This window comes from Prionailurus viverrinus, chromosome C1, assembly GCF_022837055.1.
Source record: "Prionailurus viverrinus isolate Anna chromosome C1, UM_Priviv_1.0, whole genome shotgun sequence".
Taxonomy (NCBI): Eukaryota; Metazoa; Chordata; class Mammalia; order Carnivora; family Felidae; genus Prionailurus; species Prionailurus viverrinus.
In genome coordinates this window covers 106,390,966-106,406,004 of record NC_062568.1, presented here as the reverse complement: position 1 = coordinate 106,406,004, position 15,039 = coordinate 106,390,966, and the positions used below count along the sequence as shown (strand labels likewise).

General features: G+C 41.2%; 1 protein-coding gene across 10 annotated transcripts in view; it reads left to right on the top strand.

The window, feature by feature from the left end:
• Window positions 1-15,039, top strand: part of SAP130 (Sin3A associated protein 130) — an 81,886-nt gene that overhangs the window by 41,043 nt on the left and 25,804 nt on the right. For 7 of the 10 annotated variants that reach the window (XM_047871773.1, XM_047871772.1, XM_047871779.1 and 4 more), the window contains 3 exons: window positions 1,871-2,173; window positions 3,096-3,273; window positions 10,027-10,131. In XM_047871773.1, the coding sequence (XP_047727729.1) occupies window positions 1,871-2,173; window positions 3,096-3,273; window positions 10,027-10,131 (586 nt within the window). The remainder of the gene's footprint in view (window positions 1-1,870; window positions 2,174-3,095; window positions 3,274-10,026; window positions 10,132-15,039) is intronic. The other 3 variants (XM_047871770.1, XM_047871775.1, XM_047871774.1) reach the window with 3 other exon arrangements.

Here is a 15,039-nt window from a genome sequence, read left to right as displayed (position 1 = left end):
CTTGAAAGGGTTGGGGTGGTGACTGGACTGCATGTTCAGGCAGGAGACCACAGCCGTCACTGAACAGAAACAACAAAGGTTCACTCACTTCTCAAGAAGAAACTAATAATTTGGTGGGTGTTGATTTTTTCTTCTTTCTTTTACAGCAAGGGAAGAATTGCAATATAGCAATGATTATAAATTTATACGTCCTAACATTTTGCTGTGATTTTCTCATTCATAATAATAATCTCCTTTTAACCAGTCTGTGGTTTATAGAACTTAAATTACATTGTTTCCTTTTTTAATTGGTATATAATTGACATGACATTATCTTAGTTTCAGGTGTACAACACCTGATGATTTGATATTTGTGTATTTATGAAATGAGCACCATAATAAGTCTAATTAATTAACATCCATCACCTCAAATAATTACAAATTATTGTTTGTTATAAGGAGAACTTAAAGATCTACCCTCCTAGTAACTTCCAGTGTACAACGTAGTATTGACTCTAGTCACCATGCTGTGCATTACATCCTTGTGACTTATTTATTTTATAACTGGAAGTTTGTACTTTTGACTCCTTCACATATGTCTCCCACCCTACATTCCCTGCCTCTGGCAACCACCAATCTGTTCTTCATATCTGTGAATTCGGTTTGGTTTTGTTTGTTTTTAGATTCCACGTGCAAGTGACATCATAGCGAGTTTTTTTCTGTTTTTGTCTGACTTACTTCACTTAGCTGAATATTCTCAGGGTCCACCCATGTTGTCACAGATGGCAAGATTTCATTCCTTGTAAGGCTAAATAATTTTGTGTGTGTGTGTGTGTGTGTGTGTGTGTGTGTGTGTGTGTAGATATAGATATCACATTTTATTTACCCATTTATCTGTCAGTGGAACCTTAGGGTTGTTTCTATATCTTGGCTATAATAAATAATGTTTCAATGAACATGGGGTGCATATATTTTTTTCGGGATTGTTTTGATGACTGAGAAGAAACATCTTTTTTTTTATGTTTTATTTTGAGACAGAGAGGGCATGTGGGGGGAGGAGGGGCAGAGAGAGGGAGAGAGAGAGAATCCCAAGCAGGCTCTGTGCTGACCCAATGTGGAGCTTGAACTCACAAACCGTGAGATCATTACCTGAGCCAAAATCAAGAGTCAGATGCTCATCCATGAGCCACCCAGGCACCCCAGAGAAGAAACATCTTTTGTATTTTTCTTTTCACGAAACATGAAAAATCCCTTCTCTGTGGTTTCCTGGGAATGCTGTTGTTTTCATTTTTATGTTACAGAGTTTGTTCTTATTATCAGAAATGCTTGTGATGGTGGTTCTGTCAATTAAAGCAAAGATTCTTGACCTGGGAGCTACAGATGTATTTCAGAAGGTTTATTTTAATTATTTAGCACAGTTCCCTAGCTCACGTTTGGAACTTAATGGATGATTGCCTTTCCTGCTTTTAATGCTATTTCTAGTAGTTACCTGCAGCAAGATCAAATCAAATTGATAGGAAATGAGGGGGGAAACTCCAATATATAGAGCTTTATGTAGTGCTTTTAAAAAAAACAAAAAACAACAGAATTTGGGAGCATCTGAGTGGCTTAGTCAGTTAAGCATCTGATTCTTGATTTAGGCTCAGGTCATGTTCTCAGGGTTTGTGGGATCGAGCTCCCTGCCTGCTTGGGATTCTCTCTCTCCCTCTCTCTCTGGCCCTCCCTCATTTGCTCTTGCTTTCTCAAACTAAATAAATAAACCTTAAAAAAAAACAGGATTTAGAAATTTTACAGTGGAAAATTCTGTTTTCATTTTAGTGTTTTTCTCTTTATGTGGACTATGTCTAATCAGAGCTAACATTCGTATAGTCACTTTCTGTCTCATTTTCAGTTTCTGCTCAGGCTCCAAACTCTGCCATCACAGCCCAGACTGGCGTTGGGGTGGCATCCACAGTCCACCTAAACCCCATGCAGTTGATGACCGTGGATGCTTCTCATGCTCGACATATCCAAGGGATCCAGCCAGCACCTATCAGTACACAGGGGATACAGCCAGCCCCCATCGGGACTCCAGGAATACAGCCGGCACCAATGGGCACACAGGGAATTCACTCAGCAACCCCAATCAGCACACAGGGACTCCAGCCTGCTCCGATGGGTACTCAGCAGCCTCAGCCTGAAGGAAAGACTTCAGGTAATATGAGTTTTTTGCAGGGAGGTTGGTGTGGAAGAAAGATATACTGGGTTTAAAATCCTGGTTCTGGGGCACCTCAGTGGCTCAGTTGGTTAAGTGTCCAACTCTTGGTTTCAGCTCAGGTCATTATCTTGCAGTTCATAAGTTCAAGCCTTGCATCAAGCTCTGTGCTGACAGTGTGGAGCCTGCTTGGGATTCTCTGTCTCCCTCTCTCCCTTGGTGTCTGTCTGTCTGTCTGTCTCTCTCTCTCTCTCTCTCTCAAAAAAAAATAAACTTTAAAAAAAATTGTTTAAAATCCTGGTTCTGCCTCTTGCTGGCTTGGTGGTTTCAAGTAATTTCTCTGTGCCTTAGTTTCCTCCTTATAACATTGCCTAGAACTTATCTGTCAGGGTCATTGTAAACATTAGCAACTATATACATAAACAGCCTAATATGTATTTGCACATGTTAGGAAGCACTCTGTAAAGTTGAGAAAGCCGATTCATCTTTCCACAGTGTTCTCATTCTGCTGTTTCTTCCGAGTTGTATGTAAAGTTGTAAAATTAAAGTGGACTGATATGTTGGTATCATTTTTAGGGGTTGAGAGGCAATGGTATTTCACAAGAATTGTAGGAGACCATTTCTTAAAGTCTACCATGTACTTTATGTATTTTATCTGATTCATTAGTAATTATGATTCCAAAGCAAAGAGAAGTTGTTACTGATCATGCATCAATAGACTTAGTAACCTCCCACTTTGCCATCTGCTTTTAGGCAGATGAACATTGTGCTCTAAACCTTACTTTCTTGAAATTGATCAGTTATAACACAGGTACTCTAATTCTGGTGGTCTGATTGTTTTTGCCTTATGTGACATTTTAGTAATGTTTGCTTTTGTTTCCCTTTCTTCGTTGTTCTCTTCTGCCCTCTCCCTCTCCTCCAGCAGTGGTATTGGCGGATGGAGCCACAATTGTAGCCAACCCTATTAGCAGTCCATTCAGTGCCGCTCCAGCAGCAACAACTGTGGTGCAGACCCACAGCCAGAGTGCTAGCACCAACGCTCCGGCCCAGGGCTCGTCCCCCCGGCCAAGTATCCTCCGGAAGAAGCCCGCCACGGATGGGTAGGTAGACCCAGTAGTGCCACATGACACCTCTAGTTCTGAGTATAATTGGTAGAAACATTAGGCTCTCTATTGTGCTGGTAGCAAACTCTAAATCTCTCATCTTCTGTGACATTTTTAATCTCTTTCAAAATAACCTCACCCCAGGCTTGTTCAGTAGAGCCTTGCCAAGCCCAGACTGTGGGACGGTAAGAATCCAGGAGTCTGTGGGGGGTTAGTTTATAAACAGCCATTGCATACTACTTTAGGAGTTCTCTCTATTTTGTGGAGTTTAATCCTAGACTCCCTAAGTCACTTCTAACAGACCCTTCAGGCTTGTCTAGGTAAGCACATTAATGTGTACTGCGTTTGTTTTTTTTTTGTTTCCTCATCAGCCAGCATGCACTGTTGTTCAGGACAAGCAGTTTCCCAGGTGTGTTAAGTAAGGGTCCTATTCAGCAGCAGAAGTGTACTGTGTTGCCATAGAACCTGAGTTGGTGGGTGATGGGCAGGAAAGTATGTGCTGTGCTCTGAAACTTAACTTGAAAACTTGGGAGGTGGAAGATGGGCAGTCACACTTCATAGAGCAGAGTTTCTGTGGCTGCACTGAGCTGATGTGTGTCTACAAAAGATTATAAAGGTTAAAGCATAGTGAGAACATAAGCTGCTGGGTCCATACAGGGTTTCCTGACGTGTGGAGCTTTCCGTAGACCAGACTCTCTTTTAAGGATAAATCAGTTGTGGCAAAGGAGCCTTATCAATGAAAAATGTAGGGCAAAGCTTGTACTTAACATGGCAGGTTGAACATGCACTTCTAAATTTCTTATCCTCTCAAAACCCTATAGAACTTTTAGCAAAGAGGCTTTTTAGAAAGATATAAACACATAAGAATGAGAGAATAGAAGACTGGGTTAAACAGAAGCAGGATTGAAATGTGTTTGAGAGAATCAGAGCCCTGCATCCCCTTCCCTACCCATACTTTGCAGTGCACTGCCCTTCCCAACCCCAGCATGCACCTGGAGAGTTTAACACTGCAAATGGTCCACTGAGATCAAGTAGCACAAGGGGGTGCCAGGAGTATTATACCAGAAACAGATTTGCAGAGTGCTGAGACTTACCAGTCCCCTTCTCCCTTTTAGCCGGCAGAACCCTGGCGGTTGAACGCTGTTGACAAAAGTGAGATGTTGACTCCACTTTCTTTCTGGGCTTGTCCAGCCGAAGGGAAAAGATGCAGATACCAGCACTAGGGGTTTCCTAAGGTCAGGAATCAGATCCCCCTTACGTGAAATTTAAAGTAGGCAAGTTCTTCCATGAACTCAGAGCTTCCAGCCAACGTTAGTCCCCCGTTCCTAATCATGAACACACATCCAAGCAGGTTTCTGAGGGCCTTCTGGCAAACCACTAGACATACTGAAAAACGCAGCTTGGAGCATAAAGCAAGGCAAGGAGAACAAAAACAAAAAGTGAAAGCAAATAAAGACCAAAACTGAATGCTGTCTTCAAAGGACAAAAAAAGATGTATCTGTGCAACAAGAAGGCAGTGCTATCAAAAAGGAACATTTAGAGAACAAAAGAGTGTGTCCTGAAATTTAAACTACAACAGCAGAAATTGAACTCAGAGGAGTTGGAAAATATAGTTGAGGAGGAGCTCTTGGGTGGCTCAGTCCGTTAAGGGTCCGACTTGATCTCAGTTCAGGTCTTGGTCTCAGGGTTGTGAGTTCGAGCCCTGCATTTGGGCTCCACACCCAGCGTGGAGCCTACTTAAAATTGAAAAAAAAAAAAAAAAATACAGGAGTGCCTGGGTGGCTCAGTCAGTTAAGCATCTGACTTATCAGCTCATGATCAGGTCATGATCTCATGGTTTGTGAGTTTGAGCCCCTCATCCAGCTCTGCTAACAGTGCAGAGCCTGCTTGGGATTCTGTCACTCCCCCTCTCTCTCTGCCCTTCCTTTCCCCTGTTCTCTCTCTTTCTCAAAATAAATAAACTTAAAAAAAAAACTTAAAAAAAGTATAGTTGAGGAAATCTCTCAAAAGTAGATTGAAAAATAAGAACACAAAAATAAGATAGAAGAGGAAAGACAAGAAAATCAAAGAATCAGCTCAGGAGATCCCGCCTCCAGGTAATGTTTCAGTGAGAGATCTGAGAAAAGAAGGAAGATCACTTAAAAAATAACTCCTAGAAAATTTCCAAACCTAAAGGGCATGAGTTTCCTGATTTAAAGAACCGCAACATGCCCAGCACAAGTAGATGCAGTGCGTGTTAATAAACCAGCACTGAGAGGGGCGCCTGGGTGGCTCAGTCAGTTAAGCATCCGACTTCAGCTCAGGTCATGATCTCACGGTCCATAAGTTCAAGCCCCGTGTCGGGCTCTGTGCTGTCAGTTCAGAGTCTGGAGCCTGCTTCCGATTCTGTGTCTCCCTCTCTCTCTGCCCCTCACCTACTCACTCTCTGTCTCTATCAAAAAATGAATAAACGTTAAAAAAAACTTTTTTTAAACAGTTACTTAGATAAACATGTTGAAATCTCACAACCCTGGAGACAAAAAGATCTGCCCCCTTCTCCACTTGGCTGCCTCCCTGTGACCTTTCTGCTGTGCCCCCATAGCTGAGTTGTCATCATCGGAATTCCTTCCTCTTTGAGTGTGTCTGCTTTCTCTAAGTGGAACTTGGCTCTTCCTCAGGATCTCGACTCCTGCACTCTCCCCAAAGTAATGGCTGTCTCTCTTCCTGATCCTCCTGTCACTGGGCCTGGTGCTGGGGTCCATGTCCTCTTGGTGCCTCACTGCCACTTTCAAGCCATCCTTCTTCGAAAGCACTCAGTTCGTATTCAGATTTCATAAAATTTGCACTTGAAGAGTATACTTTCACATAGCCAAGTCATTCCAGGCCCACTGAAAAGTTTTCTAATAACTGAATCAAATATCAGTTTTAAATTCAAATTATTTAAATGAAATACCGGTACAAATTTTGCTCCTGGTTGCACTTGCCCATCATTCCAAGTACTTAGTAGCCCCGTATGGCCAGAGACTACCTTGTTGGTCAGAGCAGCTCAAGATCAGATTCCAGTTCAATTTGGGGGTATGTTTGTATGTCCTTCAGAAGGTACCTAACATCTGGCTGTCATTCTGTCTGAAATGATATCCCAGGTCTCTGATTTCTCAGTTGCTTAAATGCCTCTCCATCTTCCCCCATCCATCAGCACAAACCCACAAGCACAAGCCTTCCTTGACCTTTTCTTCTGTCCTCCGGTGTCCCACAGCCTACCTTCTGTCTTCCTACCTCACCAGCAGTGGTGAGCATACTACCCACCAGGGAGCCTTCCACCCGTTGATGCTACCCCCTTTCATGACCTTTCTCTTCCTCTCCTTGACTCAGTTTTTGGGGTCTGCTGCAATCACTTCCTTGCATATGGCCCCCACTTCCTTGCACCCCTCTTCACTTTGTCAAAACCAGACTCAAATCCAACTTTCTGCTGAATTTGCGCAGCAGATTTTGGTGGGGTAAACAACTGTGTTGACTGGCCTTGCTTAACCTCAAAGACCTTCACTAGGATCTTGAAGACCAGCATAGGATGCTGTCCTAAGCCACTCTCCTGGACAGTTGCCCCCTGCTCCTCTCAGAACTCCCACACTTCCTTACGCATGTTCACTACCAGCTAATGAACTTGATCCCTACTTTTTTGAGAAAAATGGAAACACCCAAAAGAGAACTTGGTCAACTGTAGCTTTCAATCTCCCTACCTGCCGGCATCTGTATCCCACACTCTACTCATCTCATCTTTTACTGTGGACAGACTCTCAGCCCTTCGCTCTGGAGCCCCTGACCTCTGCCTTTCTAGCCTGCTGAGAACAGTGCTGTAGCTCTCCTCCCTCTCACCTGTTTACCAGTGTGTTCTCGCTGGTGTTTCCTTCACATAGAAAGCAAAAATATATGCTCTCATGGGTTTTTTTGCTACTATTTCCAAAGAAAATAAAGGAGTTTGCTAACTCCATTTTTTCTTCCAGTTTCTTTCTCTCTCCACGTTTTCACTGAGGTATAGAAAACTGCATAGATAATGCAGGTATGGGGTAATTTAGCACCGAGTGAACACAGCATGCAACCACTATCTCGGCAAGAAACAGAATACTACCAATACTTTCTCCCAAAGGGAATTAAGCAGTTTATCTTTTGACCTTGTTGACTTGCTTTGCTTCTTGTGGCATTTGTGTTGAATCATATATTACGTGTTTTTGTATGACTCCATCTTCCTTCCCTTTGTTTAGTTCATCCACGTTAATTGTATGTGATTGTAGTATTTTTATTGCTATGTGAGATGCCATTAAATAACAGTACCATAGTTTATCCATGGATATTTGGGTTGTTTCCAGTTTGGGGCCATATGTTATCCTGAACATTTTTGTGCATGACCTTTGACACATAGCTAAATGTATTTGTTACATACCTAGGAGGGGATTGGCTGGGTTGTAGGCTATGCTTTATGTGCAACTCTGGTAGGTACCTGCGTATGCTCCAAGCAGGCAGGGAGGGAGGGGGGGGGGGGGTCATCGCATTTATCATCACCGGCACTTGTTGTTGACACTCTTTAAGTTTGGTTAGTCTGTGGATATAGAGTGGTGTATCTCACTATGTTTAATTGTTTTCTTCGTTTTCTGTGGGGGTAGTTAGTGGAATTGGTCTTATGTCTTACTTTTTATTATGGGAAACTAAACGTAATAAAATTTTGAACATATGAATGTTATACCCATCATTCAATTTCAGTTATCAGCTTATCACCTCATAGCCAACCAATTATGTTTAATCTAGATGCCTACCCACCCCCTTCTACCAAATTATTTTGAAGCAAATCCTAAATAGTACATCTTCTCATTTGTAGACATTTCGGCATATGTCTATTGAGAGATACTTATGAAAAAGTATAACCTCATAATATCAAATATCTAGTTCAGATCTCTAGGGGTCTCAGAGGTCACAACTTTTTTGTTTTAATTTATTTGAATCAGTATTCTGATAAGGTGCCCACATTGTATTTAGTTGATATGTCTCCTAAGGCTCTTCTATATATAGATTTCCTTCATCTCTTTTTTCCTTGCGATTTATTTGTTGAAGAAACTTGGTTTTTTGTCCTGTAAACTTTTTCCTCTCCTTCCCTGTCTTTCCCAGGGTTTTGTCAGTTACATCCCCTTTGTGTTTCTTAGAACTGCTATAACAAATTACCACAAATCTGGCGGCTTAAAACAACAGAAATTTATTCTCACAGAGCTGCCTGGCTGGCTCAGTCGGTGGAGCATGCAACTCTTGATCTCAGGGTTGTGAATTCGAGCCCCATGTTGAGTGTAGAGATTGCTTAAAAATAAATCTCTTAGGGTGCCTAGGAGGCTCAGTCATTAAGCATCTGACTTCAGCTCAGGTCATGATCTCACGGTTCATGAATTCAAGTCCCACATCGGGTAAGCTTGAGCCCTACTTTGGGTGAGCTTGAGCCCCACTTCTCTCTCTCTTTCTCTCTGTCCCTCACTCACTTGTGCCTTCTGTCTCTCTCTCTCTCTCTCTCTCTCTCTCTCTCTCTCTCTCTCTCTCTCAAAAATAAATAAAAATCAAATCTTTAAAAAAAAACTTATCCTCACAGTTCTGATGGCTAGAAATCTAAAATCAGGATGTCAGCAGGGTGTTCCCTTGTGTATGCACCCAGGGAGAATCCATTCCATGCCTCCTTGCTAACTTCTGGTGGCTATTGGCAATCCGTTGGCTGTGGGAATATCACGCCAGTCTCTTCTTCTGTATTCACATGACCTTTCCTGTGTCTCTCTGTCTCAAATATCTCTCCTTTCCGTGATAAGGATACCAGTCATTGGATTTAGGGTCTACCCTCCACACCAGAAAGATCTTAACCTTGAGATCTCTAACTAAATTACACTCACAAAGACTCTATTACATTCACAGGTACAGGGATTAGGACTTGGATATCAATTTAGCCCACTACCCCTGTAGTTTGGTTTTGCTGTTCTTGTCCCCGCCACGTTGTCTCTTGTTACTTGAATCTAAAGCTTGAATAGATTCTTTTTTTATTATTTTTTATTTTTGGCAAGACCAGTTTATAAATTAAAATGTCTGGTAGTCCCCCATTTTGAGATGTTAGCAGACTTGGTGATCACTGTCTGGATCCATTAATTAGGCTTTGCAAAATGGTGTATTCTGGTTCAAGCCATTTTCTCTCAGCCCGCTCATCTGGCATTTGCTTCCAGCACTCTGCCGACACTGCCCATGTCACACTTACAGCTTCCACATTGCTGAGCCCGCTGGTTCCCATCTGAGCCACACATGGCCTCTACTGGATGGCACAGTGACACTAACTTGGTCACCTTTCTTTCACTTGACTTCCAGGAACTTTTTCTCAGGTCAACATAAACATGTAAACACAACAGTGATCGGGAGGAACACTTAATACGGATGTTAAGTTTGATAATAAGTAGAAAGGAGATGTGGCGTGGTCGAAGCAGCAGCTAAAAGAGTCACAGTGGTTGCTTCCTGGAGAGAGATGGGCAGGAAATGGGGAGAGATGGAGGGGACCTGTGTTTTGTTAAAAGCTTTTTAGTGCAATTTGGCATTTTCAATAACATATCTATAGTATTTGGATAAAATTTTAAAAACCATTTTAAAAAATGCCTAGCAAATGTAGTGTTTTTATTTTGTCATAGTTATGCCTAGCAAATATTTACTTCTTATCCTTTAATGCCCTCGGACTGTTGTTTTCTGGGTTTGTCTGGTCTCTTTCAGAATGGCAGTTCGGAAAACCCTCATTCCTCCTCAGCCTCCTGAAGTGGCTAGCCCTCGAGTGGAAAGCTCTATGCGGAGTACATCTGGGTCACCTAGGCCTGCAGGGTGAGCACATAAATGTTATCACTCTTGGTTCCAACTGCACACAATTGAGGAGGAAAGAGTCTAACGTGTGACAAATTTTACATAATTTGCCTGTGTGCATCTTTTTATGTCCACATTCTAGCTGTGTGACCTGGACATATTTCTCAGCCTCTCTGATTCTTATTTATGAAATAGCCATACTTATAATATCTGCTTCATTGGATTCTTGTGTATTTAAATGAAATGATGCATTTAAAGTGTTTAGAACAGAGCCTGCCTCATAGTAAACACCCAGTTATGATTGCTGTCAAAAATGGCATCATGTCAGTAGTTAATACATGCTGCTTTCTTTGTTCTTCATTCCACCAGTAACACTATTTTGGGAAAGAGAGGCAATGTAAGAACATTTAAAGTATAAAGTTAAAATCATTGTCCTGTTCCCCACCCACCTTGCCAGTCCCACTAGCTAGAATTAATATTGATTGGTAACAGTATTAAGTATCTTTGTGCATCTTTTGTCTGTGTACACAGGTAGATAGATTGAGTCTTAAAAACAGAATCTTGCTGATTAGAGTGTTCTGTATCTTGCCATTTTTACTTCTGTCAGTAACAGCTTGCCATGTTAATGTATTTAGATGTACTTCATAAAACTTCATTCAAGAAGAAAATTATGAATGCCTTGTATGTGCCAGATACTATTTTAGAATCTGGGAATATAGAAGAGTGACTAAGACAAAGTGTCCATTCTCCTTAAGCTTATTTTCTAGTGGGTGTAGAGAAACAAATATGTGAAGGGAAAGGAGGCAGTGTGAAGGGAACGTAAAGCGATGGGAGGCAGAGGTGACACCATCCAGAAAGCCTTCTCTGAGCAGAGGTTGAAGGGCAGGAAGGAAGCGCCACATGCTGCCTGATGTCCAGCTGCATGAGTCAGAGCAAAGAGCGGGGCCAGGAATTATGTGGGAGGACATGCAGTCGTTACTTTACGCAGTAGTGCAGAAAAGTACAAATAACCATTCAAGGGGCAGCTGTGAAAAATAATCATAATTGTAGGGGGTGGGATTGTACTTACTCTAGGATCTTTAAAAACACTGAAAATACTCAAAACTCTCTCATTGTCAGTTATATATAAGGAAGTGAAAAAAGTAGTAAAACTAACACTTACTTGGTACACTGTAATTTAAACATGAGAAACATTGAGAACTAAAGTGTCTTCTAAAAACTAATCAAGAGTAGTTTGAACAGTGCTTACCGCCTTCACATTGTGTAACTTGACGCAGAGCGACAGTCTTTCCATGTGTTGGTGAATTGTCATACTCCTTTCTGAGTTTCGGTCTGCTTCTAACATTGTATCCTGTATCTTTTCAGTGTTGGCAAATTGTCTCCAAGAGTTCGTTTAACGTGAAATTTTTTGCCAGCCTCACTTCTAGGGATATCTTCATCCTTTTTATCAAAACCCTCTGCTGTAACTAACACGTGGAGTACAAGTGCACATTTCAAAGCAGAATCTTTTCACTGTGCTAGCAGCTTCATCAGATAGCTTAACATTAATTCGTTAAATTAAAGTTAATTACTTAACTTTGAAGTAAACCAGCCTTTATTGGCCAGGAAAGGATTTGTTGTTTTGTTTTCATGGGTTGTTTTTTTTTTCCCATTCTCCTTGAAATTGGCCTTTTTCTTTCATTGTGCCAGCTAACTTTACCACTTAGACCTGAATAGGATTGAATAGTCCTCAGTCCAAAGTAGAAGTCAATACTACATTTTGCCACAGCGGCTTTCTGTGCCCAGTGCAATTTAAACTAAAAGATGATAAGCAACTTTACCATCTTTGTTGGTAAAGTCAAAGTCCAATTCATTGGATTCTGTCTGTGTGGTCCATGCCGTATCTTCATACAGGCCTAGCGCTCGTCCTGTCTTCTCTGCTGTTGCTGGTTTCAAATCTTCTAATCACATCCAATTTCACTTCCAGAATGACTGTTTTTTTCTCTGCATTTTTATCTGTGTTGGCCAGTTTTTGCTCTCTGTCATCCATTATTATAAAACTTCACCTGGGTTTGTCTCTGGGAAACAAGAGACTGCACAGCTCCACACTTTGCTGTCCGTATAAACTGAATAACAGATTCAGTAACCAGTCATGGACATATTTCGAAGGAAGTGATGTGATTGGTCATAGATCCTGATACACATCTGTTAGTTACATAGTGATTTATGGACTGAGGAGGCAGCAGCAAAGTTTGCATAAAATTGCTTAAAGTTTATATAACTACTCACAGTTAATATTATAGTGAGTGGTAGCTCAAATTTGAACTGCGTTGGTTGGAGGCTGGTATAATGTAGTTACACATATATACGTACGATTCACACACTGCACAAAGTCAGGACTATCTATGTTAGGTATATACAAGGAACAGCAAGAGAAACCAGCCTAGAACGAAAGGAGAGTTGCACAGCATGGTTCAGAGATATAACTGAGGGCCAGATGATGTAGGGCTTTGTGGACCATTCAGTGTCCTTTCGATTTTATTCTGGGTAAGACTGAGAGCCATCAGAGGTCTTAGGCATAGGAGTGACATGATTTGACTTTTTTTTACAAGAACTGCTCTGGCTACTGTGCTGGGAATAAACTGCAAGGAAGTAAGAGTGGAAGCAGGGAGACCAAGTGAGAAATAATACAACCTTAGACTATCATAGAGGCATTGACCACTGTGGAGGTAATAAAAGTCTTCAAAAGAGTTCAGATTCTGGTTGTATCTTGAAGGTACAGCTGACAGAATTTTCTGACAGAAAGGGAGAAGTCCGGCTAGGAGGTTTTGCCTGAGCGACTGCAGATAAGGAATTATTCTTTCTGAAGTAAGGAAGCCTATGGGAATAGGAGAGAAAAAACTTTTTTCTTTAAAAAAATTTTTTTAATGTTTATTATTGAGAGACAGAGACAGAGCGTAAGCAGGGGAGGGGCAGAGATAGAGGGAGACACAGAATCTGAAGCAGGTTCCAGGCTCTGAGCTGTCAGCACAGGGCCTGACGCGGGGTTTGAACTCACAAACCGTGAGATCATGACCTGAGCCGAAGTCAGACACTTAACCAACTGAGCCACCCAGGCACTCCGAGAGAAAAAACTTTTTAAGTTTAGTTCTAAATATTTTACTCTTGTGATCTCTAGGTGGTTAGACACAGCCAAGTGGAGATATCAAATGTATAGTTGGATATAAAATTCTGAAGTAGATACAGCCCTAGAATTGAAGATAGAGGTCTATGCTGGTGATTAAGTTTTGGCAGATACATGTTTCTAACACCGTGAGAGTGGAAGAGAGCCCATCAACAGTGAGTATAGAGAATAGACCTGGTACAAAGACCACGTGTTCAGACATGTCCTCTTAGGAGATCAGAAAAATGAAAAACCAGAAAAAGAGACTGTATTCCTATTCCTTTACTGTGTGATGTTTTCAGAAGTGTTGGTGCCGTAATTAGTCCTCCATTAATGAACACTTAAATTATTTCCATTTATCACTGTAATAAATACTGCAGTGAATCTTTATCATTGAGCCCCTTCGCAAACATTTCTCTGGAATACATTTCTGGAAGTAGCGTTACTGGGTCAAATTAAATGTGGAGATTAAATTCTGATTTCCAGTCACTGTATCTGTTTATATCCTCATGAAATGTGTTCCCATTTTCTCCACATTGTTGCCAACATTAGATACTGAACTTTACAAATTTAATACATTATCTTTTTTTTCAAGTGTTTTGTTTGTTTGTTTGTTTGTTTGTTTTAAGTAGCACTAGAGTTAACTTTTAAAGCGCTGGGAAAAAAATACAGTAACTGAAGCGTCTACGACATACAAAAGTACATTCCTTGTAAGCAACTGTATGTGCAGAAACTTAGGTGAGCAGGGGCTATTTGCAGAGTCTTTCCCGGACTTAATATGGTTCCCAGGTAGATTGTGGAGGTAGGGCCCTGCGCATGCAGGCACCCAGATGGCCTTCCTTGCAGTGGGCAGTCTGTTTCTGTGCCACCTGAAAGAAGGGAGCATTTGGATGGTGAAAAATAACTAGCTGAAACCAGAGCAGTCTCCCCACACTCCCACGCCCAAGTGAAAGGAATCTCATGGAAATTGCTGCTTTTAGGAATAGCCCACCTCATTCACTGATGAGTAATAAAAGGATATTCATGTGAAGATAACTAAAATTAAAACGTAGGAAAAGAGCAACAAAATATACTCATTTGTTCAGTAAGAACATGCACCAGAAAAGTGTTACAGAATAAGTGTGAAACTTATTTTAAAATTCTGACTGTGAATTTAAATTACTTAATGACGTTAGCACCACCTCACTGATGGAAAACACACAAAGGATGAAACGCAGACTAAGTGACAGGACATAAAGGGATGACATGTGAAGGGATAGAACTCAGTAAAGATTTAGAAGAAACCACAGAATGAAGGTAAAATTAAAATAGAAAACAGTGTAGACATAGAGGATAGAAATGGAAGAAGCAAAATTAAAAAAAAATTGTTTTAATGTTTATTTATTTTTGACAGAGAGAGACAGAACATGAGCAGGGGAGGGGCAGAGAGAGAGGGAGACACAGAATCCGAAGCAGCCTCCAGGCTCTGAGCTGTCAGCATAGAGCCTGACGCAGGGCTCAAACTCACAGACTCAAACTCAGATTATGACCTGAGCCGAAGTTGGACGCGCAACCAACTGAGCCACCCAGTTGCCCTGAAAAAGCAAAATTTTTAAAAGAAATAAATATAAAACAAAAACCATACAAAATATACTATGATACAAGATCAAACATATACATGTCAACATCTCAGAAACCAATATGTGAGTTAAAAGTAAGGATGTGTTAATGTTGTCATTAATTATTTTTAAGTGCTACACGAGATTCAGTGAAACACTGCAGTAGAGTGGTGTTGTGTGGAGATAGTG